This window comes from Limulus polyphemus, unplaced genomic scaffold, assembly GCF_000517525.1.
Source record: "Limulus polyphemus unplaced genomic scaffold, Limulus_polyphemus-2.1.2 Scaffold351, whole genome shotgun sequence".
Classification (NCBI taxonomy): domain Eukaryota; kingdom Metazoa; phylum Arthropoda; class Merostomata; order Xiphosura; family Limulidae; genus Limulus; species Limulus polyphemus.
The window spans coordinates 63,616-83,686 of record NW_013665961.1 but is presented as its reverse complement, the minus strand read 5'-3'; the positions used below and the strand labels follow the sequence as shown (position 1 = coordinate 83,686).

The following is a 20,071-nucleotide window of genomic DNA, read 5'->3' as shown; positions in this document are numbered from 1 at the left end:
AAGAGGATAATGTAATATAATATTTTCTATGCTGAATAACTTTTCATAAAGTAGTAATTTTCCTCCTAAGGTAGTCTTTCATTTAATACGAGCGGAATAACGCGTGTCAGATAGACTTTTGTTTTGCATATTAACAATAACGTAATCATATTTTAGACATAAATCAAAAACTAAAGTGAAATTTGAGAAACACTGACATCGCATAAGTAAAATGAATAATATAATTGTGACAAACTCTGCCGTAAACGAGTGGAGTGGCAACATTGAATCACATTTTCATACTTTTATTACCTGCATCATCCTGCCCCCTGGTGGGGCAGTGGTAAGTTTAAAGACTTACAAAGCTAAACTCCGGCGTTTGATTCCCCACTGTGGAACAGGAAGTAGACAATATGGCTTTGTTCTAAAACAAACAAATCCACATCATTCATATAGTCTGCAGGCAGGGGTTGGATGTAAGTAACAATGCTCTTTTTTGTTCCTGTATTTTTGTATATATGATAATTGAAGAACAGGCTTACTGTGTGAGATATGGTATTTTTAATCGTCAAATTGATATATGAGTGTGTATTGTTGAAGACTTGCCGTGTGAGATATGTTATTTTTAACCGTCAAATTGAGTTATGAGTGTGTTTTTGAAGACTCGCTGTGTGAGATATGTTATTTTTTAACCAACAAATTGATGTATGAATGTCTATTGTGGAAGACTTAATATACGAGAGAGTTTATTTTAATGTAAAATATCTGCCTGTGTGTGTATTGTTGAAGGCACAGTTTTAATAAATATTTATGTTTCTTCAACAATACACACTCATACAGCTCTTTAACAAAGAAGTTATTTAACTATTTTCAACGTTGTGTTTATTTTAAACAAGAAATTGTGTTTGTTTGTTGTTAAACGCAAAACTACACAATGGGCGGGTATCGAAACCCGATTTTTTGCATATAAGCCCTCAGACATTCTTATCAAGAAAGAGAGGTGATATGTCATTGAAAACTTCGCTGGTGATTTTTTTTTTCCCAGTACAAATAAGAGTCTGAAGTGTGAAACACATACATACCATTTTCTCTCGTGGAAACAAAGCATGGGCAAGAGTTTCTTTTGAACACCCAGCACTGTGAGTTCTGCGTAACAATCGTGAGATTTTTCCTCCAGTAGATTTGGATGAGGGTATAGATCCAGTGGCACCCTCTAGAGGTTTGTTGTTACCGTACCCAAGTTTGTGACTTTTGTCACGGATTTTGCTTGACCAGTCACTGTGGAAATCCATGCTAGAATCACGGCCACTGTAACTAGACAGTTGGTCAGTGCTGAGACTTCCAGAAATTCGTAATTTTCTTCCCGCCAAAAGATGACCTCCTGTATTTTCAACGTTAATTTGGCTGCCTTCAGCACTCATCAAACATTTCTGTTTAAATTCGAAGGCAAGTCCAGAACTGTTATAGGATGGCGTGTTTCCCATACTGTCCGATGTCCATGATGGACTACTCTCACATTCAGCGCTTTCTTCACATTCTATAATACTGTCATCCCTGCACTCTGGTGGCAGGGGTTCAGGTTTACGGCGCATAGTTCTAACCTGGTCACGCGACAGAAGTCCTAAGGCCAAACTTTCATCAGCATGATCACGCATATAACGTTCCATAGCAGCCAAATCCCATCGTTGAGCACAATCCTCTGATTCCTCCACCAATACTCCCTAGAATGTAAAAAATAAATAGATAAATAAACGTTTCTCAAACTGAATGGAAAGGAACAAAACAAACTACAATGGTTTCATCACTCTCTACATTTAACAATGTATACAGGCCATTTGTTTCTAATCTTTTATTACTAACCTTACAGAGTAACAATTTGGTAATTGTGAAGTGTTTCAACCGCCACAGAGCAGATATATTTGTGTCTTTAATAAACTATTACCAATAGCAGCTCAGAAACGACGAAATAACTTGCCCTGCAACATTTGAAGACCACTCTTCGGGCTTAAATTATTACAGTTGTTTTTTATAATGTACTAGCTTAAATTCAGACCAACTTTAAGAAAAGAAACTTACATATTTGCTCGATAATCGCTTGAAACACCTGTCAGCTACGTGAAGCCTAAGGCTTACCATATTCCAGCTGGGCGATATTCGCTAATGTTCCCCCACTTTATAATAAGTACTTTTGTATCTAATTTTGTGTAACATCAGGGGGAGGATGTATCTGTTGCTTTTATATCAGTATATTTTAGTTTTCGCTCTATTGGATATGATTTGATACGGAAGTGTAATTATCGCTCAACATGAACTCTTGTTGAGAAAACTCATATACAAGTTGTAACACCACTGAAAGAACCCACATGTTGAACAGAGCGCATGCGCTTAGGAAAAACAGATCGCGTGGGATGTCTGCCAAACGATAGAAGAAAATAAACCTAAGTAAAATTCCTAGAAGACTGAATTTGACGCTGTCCCCATTTTGGCAACAATCTCCGCCAAGTAAGTAAAATAAAAAATAAAAAAATATAAAAGGATCTTCACAAGTAACCAACAATTCTGTTTAGGTCACGCATTTTTAAATATGTTTTATTTTTGCAATATCAGATATCTGTTGTTATTTTTCTTACATAATTACCCAGATATATAGTCTTTAAATCAAGTAATTATTCAAGCTATTTTGGGCCCAGCATTAAGGACAAATCTTTATAATTCGTACACCAGGTCAATGTTAATATCACATATCGAGATAGAAACTTGCAGCTGAGAAAAGTTACATACACACACAGAAAATGTTCATACATGGCTGTGAGATATTACGTTGATTAACCGAAGAAATAAAACTTAGTTTTACTTTTACTCGGCTGAGTTTAAAGGAACATGCCTATAATAAAACTAACAAAAGTATTTTAAGTAGAATGGTAAAAGAAGAAAAAAATAGTACATATGTTATTATCATTTAAAAGCTCCTAATGAAAAAAAAAATCGTTATATTTACCAGCTTTGCAAGTTATATGCGTAAATAAAAAGGTGACTATGTCTTGCACGGTAGAATTTCTGTTAAACCGACACTCTATAACCTATAAATGTAATTCGAATATAGGAAAATACCGGTTGTCTAGACTCGAATGAAGTGACTTGTTTCCTTGAGAGAAAGGTATAGATTCAGTGTAAGCAATACCGTTAATGTTTACATAATGCATTGAATAACCACTTCTTTAAAGCTCAATATACAAACATAATGACTCTTTGAATGTATAAATATATTTCTGATTAAGTAATTCAAGACACTAAGAACAAAGAAAAAAGCCTTGTCTAACACTAAGTCAGACACCTAACTTGAATCAGAACCACAAAAATAGCAGTCTGAACAAACTGCATGATGAAAAGGCAGAAAGAGGAAATGCTCGAATTGTAAGTACTTTATAGAGGAAATTCCATAAATATAACGAAAAAAGGAAGTGTACACTATATTGGTACAGTCGTGTATATGAATATACAGTGAACATACTTCCTTCAAAGATCGGTAACTAGTTACGTCAGATCTAAGTTTTTACAAGTTAGGATATGACAAATATTAAGAGCAGACAAAAAGTCAACTTTACTGATGGTTGATGGAGATCATATCTGACAGTGGGATAATCAATACGATTGTACCTGTACACACGTGCCTCCATTGAGTTAATGTCAGGCAAGTCTCATTCTCGAAATGTTTCCCCATACGCATGATTTTATTGACAAGGGGGAAAATTATATTTATTTTAACAATAGTGGAAGATAGTAGAGGGGATATAAAACATATCTGTAGTCTCCAGAATTAGTTTTATTCCAAAATACATTTTTTACCCCTTTATGTAGCTGTATTTTACTTTACTTGCGCTTAACGATAACATTTAGAATATTGAAGTTTGTAAATATTTTCCGCTTAATTAAGTTTATAGAGCAGTTTACACTCAAAACCTAATTATGGTCAGTAATGGCTGCAAAAATCAATCTTGCATCTCATTCTTTTTACAGCATGTATCATACTATGATTATTTTACTAGGCCTTGTAAGTCCTACAAACACGGTGTATTATTCTATTTACTACTGCTATACTCTGATGCATTTACATTCCATTGTTAAGTTCTATGTCAGCAGCTGTTGCTCGCTCTCGACCGTGCCCAGCCAGGTGCTACACCCGGATCTCCAGTTTTAAACCCACGTTTCATTTCAGCCTACCTTCGCTTTCATGCGAGATATATATATGACGACATAAAAACAATTACACATCAAAATAAAACCATTTTTACCATAAGTAAATCTTAAAGGAAAAACAGTGTTTTATTCATTATAATTTCCGCTTTGATGTATTAAAAATTTAGCCATGATTATTATAGTAATTATGAATAATCCCATCTAAATATAAAGGGCCGGAATATCCAATAGATGCACGATGCACGCGACTAGAACACCTTTCGGGAAGTGGTAATAAGAAAACGTAAGATAACGTTTGCAGTGTACACATTAATAAAATTGCCCTACAACATTGTTAAATGCTGTGTCTTTTCTTGAATTGCTACAACAATTGTATAATTTGTATTAAAGGTTCTATCTTTTCTTGAATTGCTACAACAATTGTATAATTTGTATTAAAGGTTCTATCTTTTCCTGAGTGTTGCAACAATTGTATATTTTTTATTATAGGTTCTATCTTTTCTTGAATTACTACAACAATTGTATAATTTGTATTAAAGGTTCTATCTTTTCCTGAGTGTTGCAACAATTGTATATATTTTTTTCTTGTTTCACCCATCGATCGGAGATTTTGAAAATGTATTTAAAATGAGGATCGCTACTTGTAAAACATCTTTTGGTGTTTCGTTGGAGTGCTCTTGCAGATGCGTACAATGCTTTGTTTCAGTCTTACACCAGTGTAGTTTCCATTAGAGGAAACTGTGAAGAGAAATGGACGAGCAGAACTGAAACTGAAGGACTGAAATGAAAATTAGAGATACTTGAAATGGGATTAATGATACGTATTTAGTCTCCGCGTCCGAAGAGGTTTGACAAAACTGAAATCGGTTGGTTTGACCTTGATACGGATACGCCGTTAAAAATTACGTTGCATCTTTCAGAGACAACTGATTCCTTGAGAAAGGTGCTAAGATGCTAACTTGTATTCCTGACGCATCCAAGAAGAAGCCGAAAGAGAGAGAACATCAGTTTTAGAAATCAGAGAAATATATGTTTTCTGTTTGTTTATTGTTAAGCACAAAACTACACAATGGGATCTCTCTGCTGTGGCCACCACGGGTATCGAAACTCGATTTTTAGCGCTATGAGCCATTAGATTTACCGCTGAACCACTGGCGGGCAAAAAGATATGGAGTTAAGAGGAAAATAACAATTAAAGATCGAGACATTCTTAGTGATTATTGGCAACATAATTTCCAAGTTAAGAAAACGACGAGAGGCTTCTGGAAAGTCACATGACATACATGGCTGTCTCATAAATGTGAGGAAATGTAGCTTCTAGGGCGTTCATCAAGGTTGTTCGAACGTAATAAATGTGTACCAAATGATCTGGAACGTTCTGTTACTCTAGAATGCTCGCATTTCTAAAAGTTCCTTTAATTAAAAACCCAATGAAAATAATACCGATTACTCTTTCCTTACTGAAACATTTAAGACAAATAAAACTTTAAGCAGTGTTCCAAAATCTAGACATCGCCTAGCGGATGTATCCCAGGACAGAAGTAACAAACTGCTCAAGTATCTCAGCACAGCAGCAACAAGCTGCTCAGGTATCTCAGCACAGCAGTAACAAACTGTTCAGGTATCCCAGGACAGAAGTAACAAACTTCTCAAGTATCTCAACACAGTAGTAACAAACTGCTCAGGTATCTCAGGACAGCAGTAACAAACTGCTCAAGTATCTCAGCACAGTAGTAACAAACTGCTCAGGTATCTCAGGACAGCAATAACAAACTGTTCAGGCATCACAGCGCAGCAGTAACAAACTGTTCAGGTACCTCAGGGTAGCAATAACAAATTACTCAGGACAGCAATAACAAACTTTTCAGGTATCTAAGCGCAGCAGTAACAAACTGTTCAGGTATCTCAGGATAGCAATAACAAATTTCTCAGGAAACAGATTTTTTCTTTGCTAAAACGTGTCAAAAATTACCTCAAATCAAACACTTCCCAAAGCAGACTTAATGCTCTCATTACGTTAGCAATTGAGTCAGATATGTTGAAATATCTAAATTGTGATGACGTTATAAATTATTGTACTATGTTAAAGCACAAAAAATGGTTTTTCAGGGCAAATAGCTAAGCTTACTTTTCGTTTAAAGAACACGCTGTAACTTTTAGAGTTGATTTGATTTGATAATTTTTTTGTGCATATAATGTTCTCTACCTGTCGAACCTAAATTAATATAAAACATTCTTATTGTTAGGAATATAGTGTTGAAAATGTAATCGATCTAATACTAATGTGTTATGCTAAAAATAAATCTTCTTTAGACTTCGCTACAATTTCCAGTGTTGGTGAAAAACAATCCGTTCTCTCACTCTTGGTATTCAATATTCGTGAATGATCGGGTTATGGATTACCTTTGAAATATACAAAGTTTTACCAGCCTCATTTTAGTTCTGTCGTTTTTTTTAATGCACTAATTGTTTCAGCTGCATACATATAGATGAAGATAATTATTTCGTTTATATATTTAAGCAGTTAATACGTTTTGTTGATCTTGAACGTTACTCGATGTTGTAACTATCAGTGTATTTTACAGTCCAAGTCAGCGTTTCCCAAACTATGTTCCGCGGAAACACTGGTGTTCCGTGAGAAAATCGTGATTTTAAATTTTGATAAACTATTTAACACTTTTTCTGTACGACCATAACTTATTATGAAATATTTTCCTATGTATTAGAATCAGATAATATCTATTTCACATTGAAGAAGAATTATAGAAGATGCCATATCTATTCTACATAATATCTTAGTGGAGAGGTTTGTACCTAAAATATATTATAGGCATAAAAATGTAAAAATTCATTAATATGTAACTTGATTAAATAAATAAACGAATAATATACAAATATAGAGGGCGCAACATACTCTCGACACCGATATTTCTCGTGTCTAGTGTTCTGTAAGCTTTTTCTCAGCTGAAAAGTGTTCCGTGGCCAAAAAAGTTTGGGAAACGCTGGTCCAAGTTATACAAATTGGTTTCTTTGCTTCATATTTATTCAATCAATAGTCGAATCCAAAGGGTTCGGTCCAGTTGTTGTTAAGCGCAAGTCTATACAATGGGCTATTTCTGCTCTGCCCACCACGGATGGTGAAACCCGATTCTTAACATCGTAAGTCTGCTGACTTACCGCTGAATCACTGAGGAGCGAATCCAAAAGTGAAGACTTTTACATAATAATGTCGGCCCTGAGACTTTCCTAAAACGCATAAAGTCTCCTCGTAATTTAAAGGCTATTCACGTTTGAATAATCCAATTGATGTGTCATATCAACCAATCAGATCACGTTTTACAAGGACGCAAACGTTGAGTCTACTAATTTTACCTAATTGTTGGTGACGTCTACATTCCTGTTCGTTGGCTACCACAATTCAGAGCATAAAAACATTACTATACATAACATTATAAACGTGTGTTGACATTTGCTTTAAGGAATATAGATATCCGGAAATTACAAGCACCAGTTGTGTGAAAGAATAGTGGGATTTTACCGTCATTCTTTGAAGCACACCTATGGCCCTAAATTGGAAGTGGCGTTTTGTTTTGTTTTTGTGTTTTGTCATCGGGCCATGAATCATGAGCCTTTAGATTCACAGTCCGAGCGCTTAAACCATCAAGCTACTCCCAATTGTGTTTTTGTCACTTTTTGGGTTTACGTAATCATATATATATATAAATATATATACATTTGATATTATATTTTAAAGCTCACATTATATTTGTGGTTAGAGACAGTATAATCATGATTATAAATGAAAATTCACAATATCTATTATTTCAACTATCTCTGGAGTTTTCCCTGCTACTGCCTTTGGGTATTGGTAAGCTTGAAAGATTGTAAAGGCTGAATTCGAGGACTGATACCCGCAAAAGACAGAACTTAGAAAGCCCATTGTGTAGCTTTTAGTTAAAACAAACAAATTTACCGAAGCGTCACTTGCTGACTATATCACACACTAGCTTAAACAAATATCCAAAAATCTAAGAATGTTATTATTGCTATTTTGTATTTAGCACAAAGCTACACAAAGGGCTATCCACATATGCTCTTCCCACCACGGGTATCGAATCTACGTTTCTAGCGGTATACGTCCGCAGATATACAGCTATGTCTCTGCGGGGTGAAATCTAAAAATAACAATACATCATGTGGGTTGTTTTAGTTGTTTGAGATATTCGCACAAAGCTACACAAGGACTATCTGCGTTAGCCGTCTCTAATTTTGAACTGATATGCTAGAGAGAAGACAACTAGACAATAGCACCTTCCGCCAAATTTAATTGAATATTTGGATTTTACCTTCATTTTTATAATGCACCTAGAGACCAAAGTGCGGAGAGCGATTTTGCGGCAATGGGATGAGAACCATCGACCATTGTATCCATAGCCCAGCACGTTAAACACAAGGCCACACCCCACTCATATCATAATGGACTCGTTGGATATAATTCAAAACGCACATAATTTCTGTAAATGGAGATTTTGAGATCTAATTGCGAGAATACAGACTTAAATCTATAACAACACACAAAAAATTATTAAACAACGTATTATTGTGTGGAAAAAAACTGCAAACTGAATACTTTTTGAAAATTAAGAAATAATTTAATACGTGTTTTTATTCTCGGGCTCGTTTATTTTATCGGAAAGCCACATGGGGTTATTTATTGTGTCCACCGCGGGGAATCGAACGCCGGATTTTAACTTCGTAAGTTAGTAGACTTACCGCTGACTCACCGGGAAAACACATGTAAGATACTTAAGTCACGTCGAGTCTACAGAACGCGAGGAAATATTTTGTCATTATAATAGTTTTCTTAGTAAGAATATTTAAATATGAAAAAAAGCATTTTAATTTTTAAAAAATGCGTGATATTAATGTAAACTTACAAAACTGCCTATTGTTCACGTTCCTCATTCGTCCATTTCAGATTTCAAAACAGAGTTGGAACTGTGGAGTTGTCACGTTGCCGGAAAAAAATAAAAATAAAAACTGTGCTCTTCACTTTCGGATCGCGGGTAAGTTATAAGAGTAACAGTAAAACCACACTATTCCGTCTAACAAGAGCGGAGAGTTGGCAGTGTGAGGTATTGACTCAGTTGCCTTCCCTCTAGTCACATAAAACTTAGGGAGAGATAGCCTTCGTGTAGCTTTGCGCAAAAATTAACAAACTGACAACTCAGAGGTATGTAAAAATAGGATTTCAGGTTTCTCTTTTGCACTGTCTAGAACTTTTCGTTTAAAACCAGCAATCTCCACTAGCACTAAACTATGCAAGACAGACAAAAGTTTACGTGAAAACAGACAGACAGACAGACAAAAACTAAATACACAGTACAGTAACTTTAAGCTTAGAGTATGAACGCCGAAAACTAACAAACAAACCAGTGTAAACCAAACAGGCCTAATATTCGTGATAAGAAATCCCTTTAGACTATAATACCCTTCTTTACATACTAGGGGAACCCTGATCTGGACACTAAATAAAACCCACACCTTAATTTATTCTGGCAGCATTTATATCATTTCAAAATAGTTGTGTGTTTTTAAGTCAGTACGTTGATTTTTGCATTTTTAAACGATTTGGTAACAGCACAAGCACAGTGTTAAACACTGAAGGTTGTGAAACCAATAGTCATAACAAACATGCTAGACTTCAGATGCTCATTTCTCCAGGTTACAGGTTTTAGCTCAAAGGCATGTAAAGTATCATTACAGATCCAGTAGAATGATATTACAGATCCAGTGAAATAGCGTTACACATCTGGTAAAATATTATTATAGATGCAGTAAAATAGTATTACAGTTCCAATAAAATAGCGTTAGAGATCTACTAAAATAACATTACAGATCTAGTAAAAAACCATTACAGATCTACTAAAATAACATTACAGATCCAATAAAATAGTATTACAGGTCTAGTAAAATAACAATAAAAATCCAGTAAAATAGTATTACAGATTCGTTTTCTATTTGGTACACGTCACACAGCCTCGAAGGCTTTTCGTCCAATATTAGGGCTCGTCAGCTAGACTGAGCATTATAACTCAAAGAGTCTAATTAAGTTATCTGAAAGATGTAATGAACTAATTAAGAGAAACTTAAAAAAAGAGTGGAAAATTATGTTGTCTACTGCAACATTTCATCACAAATATTAAGCCTATAGTAATATAAAGGAGTTGTATACATTCGGGCGAAAACCCGGTATTTGTATTTAACGTTTAAATTCCTTGAAGGACTGATACTTGTTTTTTTTAAGCACAACATTCTTAGATATTCAATTTGATAATGTTCAATGGTTTTTCTCTAAAATACTCAACTAATAAACATAAAAAACACTACTGCTTTTGTTCCTTTCTTTCAGCCAAGAATAGAACAAACTATGAAACGCTAGATTGTTGAGTCCATATAATACCATGAATTATAATGTATTATAAGTAGGTGTCTTCTAATTCACGTTATAAATAAAAACAGCTTAAGTTCTAGAAATAGAAAGGTATTGTAGATTTTGTTTTCGTTTTCTTCTGAGATAAGCATTTGTTTGTTTATCTGAAGTTAAGCAAAAAGCTATCCAATGGGCTATCTGTGCACTGGCCACCACGGCTATCGAAACCCGGATCTAGCGTTGTAAGTCCGCAGACATACCGCTGTGGAAAGGGGGGGCTTTAGGATAAGGATTAATAACATGATATTATTTGTTTCATTTATTTCTAACACCGATTATTTATTTTAAGTTATTATTATTATTATTCCACTTAAATTAACTTTAATATAATTCAGAAAAACTAGCGATTCAGCAAGCTATTATTTGTCTGTAATGTCAAACACACTCTATAGCATCGATTAAAAATTCTTAAATGACCACTAGAAACTTAACTAATTGAATATAAAAGGCACATTAGTTCTATAAATAAACGGTATTATTACACCAAATGAAGTTTTTGTTTCTTTAATTGGACACTCAACGTTTCGCTTTACACCTTTTACAGGAGTGTTCCACTAAAACACAAACCGTAACTGACAGCATACTATAGAATATATATATACATACTATAGCCGAATGTTTGTCTATCACGATCTATATCTCAGGAACGGTTAATTGTAGAAAATAATTATATATCAGAATACTTTTTTCAAAAGTACATTACGCGTAAAATTTTTTTTTTTTTTTGGAATTTTGAAAATTTCATATCGACATCAACAAAAGTAGATTACAGGAACATTATTCTTTTTCTTTTTTTTACAATTTTGAGAATTTTATATCGGTATCAACATCGATCCGTCGGCCTTCACATGTACTGAACGGTCGATGTGAAAAATATAATATGATAAACAAAAATGTTTCCTTTTGTGATTGAATTTTACTGATTGAAAGAAATATTTCAAAGATAAGAGCATCAACGAAAAAATAATTCATAAAGAGAGAATGTGTTTGAGTATATATTTATTGTTCAGTTTATATTTTCATATCGGTATTATATACATTGTCACGTATTACAATTTCGAACAGCCTAAAACTGAGTTAAATTGTAGTTTAGATTTCGTAGTTAAATAAATGACGATATATATCCATTTTATGATATTTGCCAACAAGATTGATACACACAGTTATTTTGATATACAAACAATAATGCAATTTACAATAACAGTTATTACAAATAGTTATTACAGACAATGATTTATATACAAAAGTTTTACAAAGTTACAAATAATATAAAGTCTTCTTTCTAGTCTGGAACTTCCTTGATATCTTATCGAGGCTTCACGATGAGCGAGTTAATTTCGAGTTGACGTAGGTACAATTCACTTAATAGTGAGCTAGCTACCTCTGTAGTTCTCACTGATCACACACTGGTCGAGTTTCTTTTACCGTTGAAGTTATATAATACCTTCGTAAAAGTACTAATGTCCGGTGTGAATCCACTGAGGTTAAATGGTTTGTAGTGTTAGAAATTTATAATTGTTCCTGGTCAAATATCTGAAGTTTTCCGTTTAATAAGCGCTATTTTATAGCTTACGGAGTGTATAGCACACCAATTACAGCAACCAAATAATAGATACTGTTTTTCAGGCGCGTCGCGTTGGTTATATTTATAGACATGTAGAGAGTTTCTCAAAAATTCAGATTACGTAACAGTACAAATCTACACGAGCGTTTACATACAAACATATATTGTTGATTGTTAAACTCGAGAATCTTCTACAACTTTAGAGAATAGGCGGGAGTTTCGCAATACATATTTAACAGTATAAGTTATGTACATTTCTAAATATAAATCTAATTCAAACAAACATCAATATCAAAATAAATATAGAATAATAAATCCGTCACAACATGCATGATTTTATTGTGCCATATGGAATAAATCAGTTTGAGTTGAGTATTTCTTCTTTGAAATTATCAAAAAGCGCTGACTTCGATAATGGTATTTTCTTGCACTCAATAAATGGCAAGAAATGGTAACACCCAGCTGAAAAAATCCCCTCTGCTATTTAGCTAACCTGAGCATTCCATCGAGCTGAATGCACCCATTGCATCGAAACCCAAACAATTTTGGCAACATTGCTTAAAAACAAACACAGTGCAATTTTCCTTACTGAAATAACACATGGAATTACAAAATACAGTTGTAAAAGGCCCACTAGACAATCATATTGCATATACGCTCTGATCCAAGGGATTGGTTTTACTGCATATTTTATATTTATTCATCGCTATCTTTAAAACAATTACCGTTAAATTGTTTCAACGGGAATCGGCTAGTTTAAATACATTATGTTCACTCTGTTAAGTTGTTAGATTGTAAGAAAACAGTGTAAAACCTCACCACATAATAATAGTTTTTATATTATTCCATCTATTCTGTTTGTGCCTATTGCATTCACGCGGACAAACACACAAATAACTATATACACACACACACACACACATATATATATATATATACAACAATAAATGAGAACACAGGGTTGATTCTGCCTAGTTATAGATGTATGGACTTAAGAAAACTGTAATTTATTGGGCGTTTTGTCATATTTTATTTTCCTTCACTTTATTAGTTAATTCCAGTAAAATGTAAGCAAATGTAAGGAAAAATTATTAAACATCTTTAAACCCTGCATACTCTTAAATTAATATTTATATATATATATCTAAAGTATTTAAATGGATTGTGATGGAATAAACTCGAAGTTTGAGCTAACTTTTAAAGCGCCATCTTTTGACTATGTTGTACATTAATAGTGTTTATTAATATGATAGAAAATATACATTTAAGTCATAACGTTTCAAAACCTACTCTGCTTTTTGATGACAAAGTAACTTTTGATTTAACTTTTACATGCAATTTTTATATCGGGCGTCATTTGCCAAATGCATCATTTTTTTTTTAAGTTTTAGCATTAATGTATCTTATTAATGTAATAATAGGGATGATGCATCAATCAATAAGGTTCTGAAGTGTCTACTGGTGTGTCAACGGTAACTTATCGGACTTACGACATTAAAACCCGGAGTTCAATTCCTCGAGAAAAATAGAGCACAGCTTGCTCACTGTGTGGCTTTGGACTGAAATAAACAAAACGTTCTCGAGCTGTAAATGTATATTTAAGTAACAAACATTCATTTTTTGTTGTTTTATTTTATGAACACATAAGTTTTGAAGAAAAAATCTATTTTGGAAATTTGATTACACATTTGTGTTTAATAATACTATTACTAAGTAATTTGAAAACCTCTACCCATAAGACCATAAAAGTTAAGCCGCAGTCACTTATTTTAAATTAAAAGTAAACGAGATTTTATTTCAATTCTTTACATATGTTAGTTACGAAAAATCAACATCGTGTGATCATAAAAATTCTACTTTTTCTGGGCCTAGCTTGCCGGGTCGCGGATAAGAAAGTTCATGGCGATGCACAGTCACTCCCGTTATTTGGTTAAAAGCCGGATAAAGCGCTTGTGGTGGTGTGAGCTACTGTGAATCTATCTTCCCTTTAATCAGGGAAGATTAAAGTAAAAAACGCTCACCGCAGTTTCGGGTCGCAGTAACGCCATGAGAGTGACAATCTGGCGACATGTAGTCAATAAAAAGTTCTGTCAACAAATAAAGTAAGAATTTTGGGAGTGAAAAATATCGTGCTCAAATTAGAGTTATCAGTTATTCATTACTACGTTCTTTTTCCGAGGAACAAAATCTAGCTGATAAAAGTATAAGGTGCCAGTGAAACATGTATAAAATACTTCGATGGAATCAAACAATTTTCTAAACTGCCAACTCTATTGTATTAGTGTAATTGTGTGAGATCTTTATATTCATTTACATCGCTTGAATGTTGAATTCAGGTCAAGGTTAAAAATAAATGTGATCCTGTTTTCTCAACAGACTGATAAATTGAGTTAGGTTGTTTTTTTCTTTTTTTTATCTTGACCAGTAATGAGATTAATCTACTGAGTTATCTATCAAGTGCGCCCTGTGTAAAAGCATGATGCATTGTAAAATTCCCATTATTCAATGAGCTTTCTAATTAAGTTAATGGATACAATAACATTCCTATTGGGGAACTGTCTACTCCAGGGAAAAACTGGGGCAAGAAAGCTATTTAAGAGCAAACAGTTTTAAGGATTTGGAACTTAATTCGCCTACCTTAAAGTGTAGACGTTGCCTTAAAGCTAAATGAACACTCTAAACAGCCTTTCTGATTTGGATCAAAGTTGCTTCTGTAATAATTGAAAGATTGTACGTTACCATCCCTTATATATATTAAATACCCTAAAACTATAATATAGAAACAACTCACCAGCTAACAAACATTAACAGAATAAATTTCGGCAATGTTCTGTTTTCTTCTTTTTTTTAGTTTGGGAACCTAAAAGTTATGTGATAAACTATTACAATTAGAAGGATGTTATGTAAGTACAACCACCTTTAGAAATGTTATTGTAATTACTGTTAAGTCTTAAGGTGTACAAGTGTAATTTAGGGCACTTGTAATATACAATCTAAGAATTATATTATTATATTGTTTCAGTCTTTGTGAAATCCCGAAGAATTAACTTTGTGTATTATTTACGGTGTTTTCCTGTTCTAATACTAGCTTCAACAAGCTTCAGACTGCATGAAGCTTTTAGGGTCCTCCTCTCCATCAATGGTAAGTTTATGAGCTTACAGCTCTAAAATCAGGGACTCTATTACCCGGACAGAGCGCAGATAACCTATCGCACGGCTTTACATTAAAACAGCAACAACATATTTCTCTCATCTGCAGAAAAGTTATTCCACTTCACCAAATACAAGCACAAGTCGATAAAATACAGCAATAAAATATTAGCAATCCCAGGATCCCTGTTTAGAAGGAATTTAAATAAAAATATGAAAAAAGGTATTTTTATTAGCTTGCAACAAAAATTTATGTTTGGAAGGTGAAGAACTTTCTATCGATGTTAAGGATAGATTAATGCGCCAAGATTCCAAAAATTGGAGAAAAGTAAACATCAATTTCAGTGACTTTTTTGAAAACAATTCTAAATTGTTATAAAGGTGTTTATTCAACTAAGGTTTAGTATGAATAATGTGTTTGTTTATGGCAAAGCTACCAATTCTAAATTGTTATAAGAGATTTATTCAACTAAAGTATTGTTTGTTTATGGCAAAGCTACCAATTCTAAATTGTTATAAGAGATTTATTCAACTAAAGTATTGTTTGTTTATGGCAAAGCTACCAATTCTAAATTGTTATAAGGGATTTATTCAACTAAAGTATTGTTTGTTTATGGCAAAGCAGCTAAGGTTATTTCCCGCATTTCCTAATTTTAGGCTGACCACAGGGAAGGTAGCTGGCCGGTAGCACCCACCACAAACTCTAGAGATACTCTTTTTATCCACATGTAGTAGGATTGACTGTCACATTATAATATTCCCTCACAGCTGAAGGGCGAGCATGTTCGGCACCAGGTTTCGATTCTGCGACCCATAAAGGAATCTCCATTTTATGTATAGCAACCCTATGCTAATGTGGTCGAATTGCCTGATCTATATATGCTTATTGTTATTCAACACAAGGTATTCTATACATGAGAATGTTTTGTTTTTGTTTTTTACAAAGGAACTTGGTTCTTTCCCGCACAAGAACCAGTCGTAAGATGCAAACTGATGTAAAAAGATTTACAAATTCCATGCATGTGGCTCCATGCATGTGCTTGTACAGAATAACAACGGCATGCCTAAAACTATATTTTGCGTTTCGTTTTTATTTACTTTAAATTTTCGTCGTGTTTCTCTCTTTTTAATTGAAGCTGCTCACTTTGCAGTCTATCTTTGCTTTCTAAGATTATTATATGCGGACTTACAACGCTAGAATCCGGGTTTCGATACCCGTGGTGGGCAGATCACAGATAGCCCATTGTGTAGCTTTGTGCTTAATTACAAACAAACAATCTAAGATTATTAACAATAATACTAGCTCTAATCAATAAAGTCTATCCACAGCTGCTTTATAATTAAAAGGTTGGTACGAATGTCAGGACCTCTGTTTTCGTTTAAGTTAATGCGAGAGTTATAATTTAAATAGTTTATATAGCGCGAGTGTTAAATTTAGTTTATTTTAGAAGCGATAGTTTATTATACTTTGTATAGTTCATTTGTTGTGAATTGGCGAATGTTGTATTATTGCCTCATGTTATTAGAACTTTCTGAGTTTTCTCGTTGTTTTAATTGAGTATTATTGCATTATAATATCTGGTAGTTTGTGGAACGTTGTAGGCCTGTGTCGAGCTATAAATACACGCCCAAAAAATAGTTCGATATAGAAAGATAGATCTAGACTGCGTGATTGTGAATTTCGCGATAAAGAGCATATAGTGGCTACTTTTAAAGTGTAATTATCACAGATTGTATTGTAATAACAGAATATAGTAGAAATCCTTTGTCTTGTCAGTTATGTTATAAAGTAATTGAGCCAAAATGTGTAGACTATGACGAAAAAGAGAAACTTATTTAAAGCTCTAGATACAACTGTGGTAATCAACAGTTTAACGAATATTTGTATATAACGTTTGACTTGTTTCAATATGTTATTTTAAAACAAGTGGACTGTGTGCTGTTTGTTTATTGGTCAGATATATCGCCAACAAGTCACAGACACCTATTGTAATAAATCTGGCCCACACATACATGAAACTTGACAACGAAGTAAAATTGAAACACCGGCTGATACAAACGTGGTTTCTGATAAACGTTAATGTAATGATAGCCATTGTTATCCGGAAAAATTAAGATGTAAAAGAAATGCGGGACATTTTATTTAATTCATATTCATCATAAGCTCTTTATTATAATTTATACGAATTCAAATGTGTTTTTAATCTGTCATAAACACCTATCTCTATTTGGATTTGGATTTTGTATATTATGACAAAGCTACTTAAGCTATCTGCCGGCTTCTCTAATTTTGAACTACTGACAATAAAGATTTTTTTAAGCACAAAGCTTTACAGTTGGATATCTGTACTCTACCCATCGCAGATATCAAAACCCTATTTCTGGCGTTACAAACCTTCGGAATTACCGCTAGGCCACCAGGGGACAAACTGAAGGAACGAAGACAGCTAGTCAGCGGCATTCTAGCACTCACTTTCCACAATAAAGGAATGACTGTCACATTTATAATCCATCCACATCTTAAAATGGGGAAAATAATTTTTGTTATCGCACGGATTCGAATCTGAATCGCCAGCTCAGAAAGCCAGTTTGGTTTGGTTTGTTTTGAATTTCACGCAAAGCTACACGAAGGCTATCTGTGCTAGCCATCCCTAATTTAGCAATGACAACTGGAGGGAATGCAGCTAGTCATCTCTGCCAACTCTTGGGCTACTCTTTTACCAACGAATAGTGGGATTGACCCTCACATTATAACGCCCCTTCGGCTGAAAGGACAAACATGTGGTGGGAAGGGGATTCGAACCTGCGACCCTCAGATTGCGAGTCAAGGGCCCTAACCATCCTCGAGCCCAACTCTAACCTTAAACTTGAAAGACGAAGTCATTTTTCCAGAGTTGCACTTCGTAGGAAAACGTAGCTGGAACTTATATTTTCAACTCATACACTTCTGTCAAAAAACAACAACAACAAGAAAATACTTTTTTTGTCATAAAATAAAATTTGGTTCGAATATTCGCGTAAAACTAAAGACTAATTTTGAATATAGACTAAGAGACTGCAGCTAGTCAGCAGCACCCACCACCAATTATTTGGCTACTCTAATTGAATAGAAGGATTTGACCGCCGCCCTTGTAAAGCACCAATAATCCAAAAGTGTGAATTGCGATTTTCCGTGGATCATCGAATCCAAAGTTCGGTACGCTAACAACTTGGTCACACCCGGCCCTAGATTTAGTGAAATAACAGAATTTATCATACAAGATCTAATGGCCACTAAAGGAGGCAAAATATCAATAACGTATCTCAATAAAGGAATCTATACATGGCACAGTATATCACAGGTCCCCACAGGTGGAGGAATCTGTCGAATTTCGAAACATGTATGGACAGTTTTATTTTAATACTGTTTTTTATTCAGGTGGCACTAGGAATGAAAGTTTTCAGCCATTCTCTCAGGATTATTTTAGTTTTATTCGTTTTTCCAAATGACCTTGTTTGTTCAAGCTGTAATTTACCATTTTTTGTATGTGTTGTTAAGCACAAAGCTACATCGATGATATCGAAACCCGGATTTTAGAGTTATAAACGTACTAAGCTACCGCTGAGCCACTGGGTGCCTTTCCATTTTCAATAAGATTTGTGAGGGTAACATATCGCTGTTTATGAGATCTAAGGGCTGTCAAAACACGTTGCCTACATCACTGGATCCAAAACTGGAGTCCACGAGACGATAAAAATTTATCTTTCTCATTTCCGTTTTACCGGACACCCGACAAAGAAATACGTTCAGCGAGAATTGTACTTAACCGCAGTAAATACGACTACATACGTTAACCAGCAGTAAATACGACTACACACGTTAACCGCAGTAAATACGACTACACACGTTAACCGCAGTAAATACGACTACACACGTTAACCGCAGTAAATACGACTACATACGTTAACCGCAGTAAATACGACTACACACGTTAACCGCAGTAAATACGACTATTCACGTTGTTGTGTCTATGATTTTTCTTCGTTGAACGAGTTGCAATGAAAGTAATGTAATAGAGTGACTATTAATCAAAACTTATATTAAACCATTCTGTTGGGGTACTCAGCCAGACTGTCTAAAATCTGTAGAGGTCTCCAGCTAAAAAGGCTTAGGAACCCCTGGCTTACATGAATGCTTTACTCTGACCAAATATTGTTTTGAGATATTTTCCATAATGGGTTATTTCTCTCCTAAGTCTGTGCGATTTCTTATGTGAATATATATTGATTTCATGTTTGCATGGCATCTCATTCGAACAACAAACCATCAATCACATTAAAAAATAATCAAATATCACACGTATAAGAAATATTAAAATGTATTTTTGCAGACTTATAATGCTAAAAATCGGGTTTCGATACCCGTGCTGTAGCTTTGTGTTTAACAACAAACAAACAAGGCTCTTAAGTACGTAGTAAAGACTTCTCTCGACACATTAATTTGAGCAAATAATTTTGAAGGTTCAAACTTTTATTCATCATTACCTTTAATAAAGATATTCACGTGACATTGTAAGTACATATTTCTAAAGATTTCATCGCGTTCAATAGTCCTAATTTCTAAATAAATAGAGTTGTTTAAATAGTTGTTTAACAACAAGTAAAAGCTTGGAATGGTCTATTCTTTCATTGGGGTGTGTGTCTGTGAG

The 20,071-nt window shown here is 34.1% G+C and overlaps 1 protein-coding gene across 3 annotated transcripts in view; it reads right to left on the bottom strand.

Annotated features, from left to right (window-relative positions):
- The window catches only part of LOC106457603 (regulator of G-protein signaling loco-like), an 81,735-nt gene that overhangs the window by 39,180 nt on the left and 22,484 nt on the right, over positions 1-20,071 (bottom strand). For 2 of the 3 annotated variants that reach the window (XM_013917040.2, XM_022383596.1), the window contains exons 1-2: positions 2,056-2,247; positions 1,062-1,700 (exon numbers count right to left, since the gene is read on the bottom strand). In XM_013917040.2, the coding sequence (XP_013772494.1) occupies positions 1,062-1,700; positions 2,056-2,115 (699 nt within the window). In that variant the 5' untranslated portion in view covers positions 2,116-2,247. Of the gene's footprint in view, positions 1-1,061; positions 1,701-2,055; positions 2,248-20,071 lie in introns of those variants that run through there. The other variant, XM_022383595.1, reaches the window with a different exon arrangement.